Consider the following 4,237-nt stretch of genomic DNA (forward strand, 5'->3'; position numbering starts at 1 on the left):
AGGGAGTATCTGTCTCCCAGGGTAGAAATGTCTAATACCAGAGGGCATGCATTGAAGGTGAGAGGGGGTAGGTTCAAAGGGTATGTGAGGGGTAAGTTTTTTTAGTCACAGTGGTGGATGCCTGGTACAGTGGTAGAGGCAAATACATTAGAGGTTTTTAAAGAGATGTTTGGATAGGCACACGAATGTGAGGAAGATGGAAGTATATGGACATCGTGTAGGTAGGCGGGGTTAGTTTTTGGGCAACACACAGAAAATGATGGAGGAACTCAGCAGGTCAGGCAGCATCTACAGAAATAAATAAATAGTTTGGGGCCAAGAGCCTTCTTCAGGACTGAGAAAGAAGGGGAAAGATGCCAGAATAACAATGTGGGGGCAGGGGAAAGCGGCTCGGTGGAAAGAGATAGGCCAACCAGGTAGGTGGGAAAGGTCAAGGGGTAGAAGGAATCTGATAGGACAGGAGAGTGGACCATGGGAGAAAAGAGGAGACCCGGGGGGGAGCAACAGGCAAGTGAGAAGTAGTAAAAGGTCAGGGTGGGGAAATTTTTTTACTGGAAGGAAAAAAAAATTGATAGTCATGCCATCAGGTAGGAGGCTACCCAGATACAAGGTTACTCCTCCACGCTGAGAGTGGCCTCAATTCAGCACATGAGGTGGCCATGGATCAACATGCAGGAATGGGAATCGAAATTAAAATGTTTGGCCACTGGGAAGTCCCACTTGTGGCAGATGGTGCTCGATGAAGCAGTTCCCCAATTTATGACGGGTGAATAGGCAACCCCAGCAGATTCGCAGGTGAAGTGTTGTCTCACCTGGAGGGACTATTCGGGGCCCTGAATGGAGGTGAGGGAGGTGGTGTATGGGCAGGTGTAGCACTTAGGGCACATGCAGGAATAAGTGACAGGAGGGAGATTAGTGAGGAGGGATGAGCAGACAAGAGAATAGCATATAAGGTGGGGGGAGGTAAGGATACGTTTAATGGTAGAATCTCTATGGCATTGGTGGAAGTTGCAGAGGATTAATGTGTTGGATGTGAGGCTGATGGGATGGTAGCTGAGGACAAGAGAAACTGTATCACTGTTATGGCAGCAGTAAGATGGGGTCAGTGCGGATGTCTGGGAAACGGAGGAGATGCAGGTGAGGGCAGCGTCAGTAGTGAATGGAGGGAAACCCCGTTCCTTAGAGGAGGAGGACTACTGGAACGGAAAGTTGCTTCCTGGGAACAGCTGTGGCGGAGGCAAAGAAACGGAGAAAAGAAGATAGCTTCTTTTTTTAAACAGGAGGTAGGGTGGATAGAGGTATAGTCGAGATAACTGTGGAAATAGTAGGTTTAAGTACATAGGGACTGAACATACATGATAAGATTAGATAAGATACAAGATAAGACGGTCAGGGAATTGAAAGTTACTGAGATTGAGAGCATGAGAAAGTGTCGCGGATGTGGGTGGGAAGGGACTGAACCAAGAGGAACAGAATGGAATTGAGGTATGAGGACATGAGTCCAGTGGGGCAGGATCAGACAGAAACAATAGGCCCACCCGGACAGTCCTGTTTGTGGATCTTGGGTAGGAGGTCGAAGCAAGCACTGTGGGGTAAGGAAACAAAGAGTTTTTGGGGTTTTATTCATTTACTTTTTCGCTGGTTCAGCAAAACATTGTGGGCAGAAGGGCCTGTTCCCGTGCTGTACTGTTCTGCGTACCCCCTCAGTGTCTCTGGGCCTACACGCTGGAAGTTCCTGGCCAACACTGTTGCGGGAGAACCTACACCAGGACAGCAGTGGCTCAGCACAACCTCATCATTGGCCACTCGGCGGGAAAAAGCACTGGTAGAGTTCCCATCCACTTCAACTTGCCGTCTAGATAAGCTACTGAAGCCCTCCTCGAACCTGTCCTTCCCTCCCCACAGCCCATTTTCCACACCTCCCCAGAACCGTACTCACCATTGTCCATATTCTCCAGTAGGAACGTTTTCACGGCTTGTTTGAAGCTTAAGATGTTTTTTGCACTTGGTACCTCATGGCCAGCAGTGAAAATCTTCTCGTAGTGCAAATCCTCTGGCAGCTCCTACAGTAGAAAACGTAACACACACTTGTACAACACAAGACAGGGGCCTGCCACGTAGAAATTTTTCACCATGAACCTATACTGGTATTCAATCGGTCATAGAATCACAAGTCAGGGCCTGCATCCCCCCCACCTTGTAGTCCACTGCTGACCATACCATCACCCGTACACAAAATGTCTGTTGTACAACTGGCTGCTTTTCACCCCCTGAACGTCCCACAACTACTTCAGTGCAACCCTCGTCCCAATGATGGGTGTCAGTGAGGACTGAGGAGGTAAGCCAATCAATTCAATGCCCAAGTGGAAAATCCCACAAAAGGTAGTGGATTCTGCCCATTAGATAGTGGGAAATGAACCTCAGGGCTGCACGTGTTGACATTTGTGCACTCTGATAATAGATTTTACTTTGAACTTTGAGTGAAATTTCTCACCCCTTTCTGTGAAAAAGCAAGCCAAGATTATTATTTCTGGAGATAATTACTAAGCTTCTTTGTTAATGAGTAATGGGAGAGAAAGAAATGAAATAGAACAGGCCTGCATCAAGATAAATTGGCCACCTTTACAATTCTGGTTAACAGTAAAGGCTGATTTATACTTGTGCGTACGGGCGACGGTGTAACCGATTTTCACTGCTGCATCGCTCTATGCTGTAGCGAGCATGCGTTGGTGTGCACCAAAACGCTAGTTGGCGGTGGGGTTTCTATGCCACTGTGTTGAGTTTCTTCGTGAGAGACATGGACGAGGATATGCAATTCAAACATTTTCGCATGTCGGCAGGTAGATTTGACGATTTGGTTCATCTGTTTCGCATCGGTGTACAGACGTGGCGGAGAAGAAGCAACCGGAAATGTGGAGGAAATGCGATGCTACCAAGCGAACCAATCAGTTGTTGCAGTCTGCATCGCCACGACGTGTGAGTAACTTTTCTGGAGAGGTGCACGTCACCCTATGGCGTAGGGTACAGCTTAGGGTACACGTTACCCACGGCGTTGATGCGACGCACAAGTATAAATCAGCCTTAAGGTCCCTCCATAAGCAGGCATTTTGGCCACCATCAGCAGACATCAGTCATTCTGTCCTGCCTCAGAGAACTTCAACAGTTTCCTCTATTTCTGGCCAAAAACTTTGAGTAGAAATCTGTTTGTTCTTACCGTAGAGTCATAATATCGCTTTGTAAAGGTGAGGTCAATAATCTTGCCCAACTCTTGATGCTGCTCACTAATTTGTTTCAAAAGATCAGTCGGCGAGAAGATTTCATGGGGCATCAGGCGGCTTTCAAATACCTGAAATATGAAATCCAGAATTGAGTGGCCCACTGCAGACCCTCGTCACTCTCAGGCTCTCTGTCACACACACACATACAGTGACAAACAGCCTCTTACCTTCTTCAGTGGAACTTTGAAGGCGATGAACCTGGTCCCTGGGAGCCTTTGGCCAACAGCAGAGTATTCCTGCCACCTAGAGCCGGGGGGGGGGGGGGAATCAAATGTCAGTGACTTTCTTTTAGGAATGGGTGAAGGAAAGTACTGATGATGAGGGCAGGGGAATGAAATAGGGAGGGTGAAGGAGAAGGAACATGTATTGGGAGAGGGGGAGATGGGAAGGGCAGGAGCTGGAGATAGGGAGGAGGGGTAAACAGGTGGAAGATGGAGTGGGAGACGGGGAAGGGTAAAAGAGAGGGGGTAAATAAGGGGTTTGGGAGTTAGGGGAGGGATGACAGGTGGTTGGGGGGATGATGAAGGGAGGTGATCCCCGAGGTCCGCGGATGATGGCCTCACCTGTCAGGAATGCCGTTCTTGCCCGATTTGGCTCCATTCCCTCCGGCCCAGGACTCTGCTTTCCTCCCGGACAGCCCTCTCGCCCCAGATCTCCCTCTCACTTTTCCTCCACTCCGGAACCACTCCCGCTCCATTCGAACAACCAACGCGACAAGGCCTCCGGGCCTCATCGCGCAGGCGCGCCCGCCGCTGTCCGCCCAGAGGAAGTGCCCGAGCTTCCTTAACTGGAAGCCCGACGCCATCTTTGTGACAGGCAGTTAGGTTCCGACGGCGCCAGGACACACTTGTGGTCGGAGGTGTTAATTTTCACAAGTAAAACGGAAGAGACGTTTCATTCTGAAAAGCCGCAGCAATTCATTAATCGAATACAAACAAAACTGAGGTCAAAGTAACTTG

General features: G+C 49.1%; 1 protein-coding gene across 1 annotated transcript in view; it reads right to left on the reverse strand.

Annotated features, from left to right (window-relative positions):
* Positions 1 to 4,098, reverse strand: part of LOC140733423 (uncharacterized) — a 30,222-nt gene extending 26,124 nt beyond the window's left edge. The window contains exons 1-4 of the mRNA XM_073056734.1: positions 3,842 to 4,098; positions 3,446 to 3,521; positions 3,215 to 3,346; positions 1,940 to 2,063 (exon numbers count right to left, since the gene is read on the reverse strand). Coding sequence (XP_072912835.1) covers positions 1,940 to 2,063; positions 3,215 to 3,346; positions 3,446 to 3,521; positions 3,842 to 4,083 — 574 coding nt within the window. The 5' untranslated portion in view covers positions 4,084 to 4,098. The remainder of the gene's footprint in view (positions 1 to 1,939; positions 2,064 to 3,214; positions 3,347 to 3,445; positions 3,522 to 3,841) is intronic.
* Between the last annotated feature and the right edge of the window lie 139 nt (positions 4,099 to 4,237).

Source organism: Hemitrygon akajei, chromosome 1 (assembly GCF_048418815.1).
Source record: "Hemitrygon akajei chromosome 1, sHemAka1.3, whole genome shotgun sequence".
Taxonomy (NCBI): Eukaryota; Metazoa; Chordata; class Chondrichthyes; order Myliobatiformes; family Dasyatidae; genus Hemitrygon; species Hemitrygon akajei.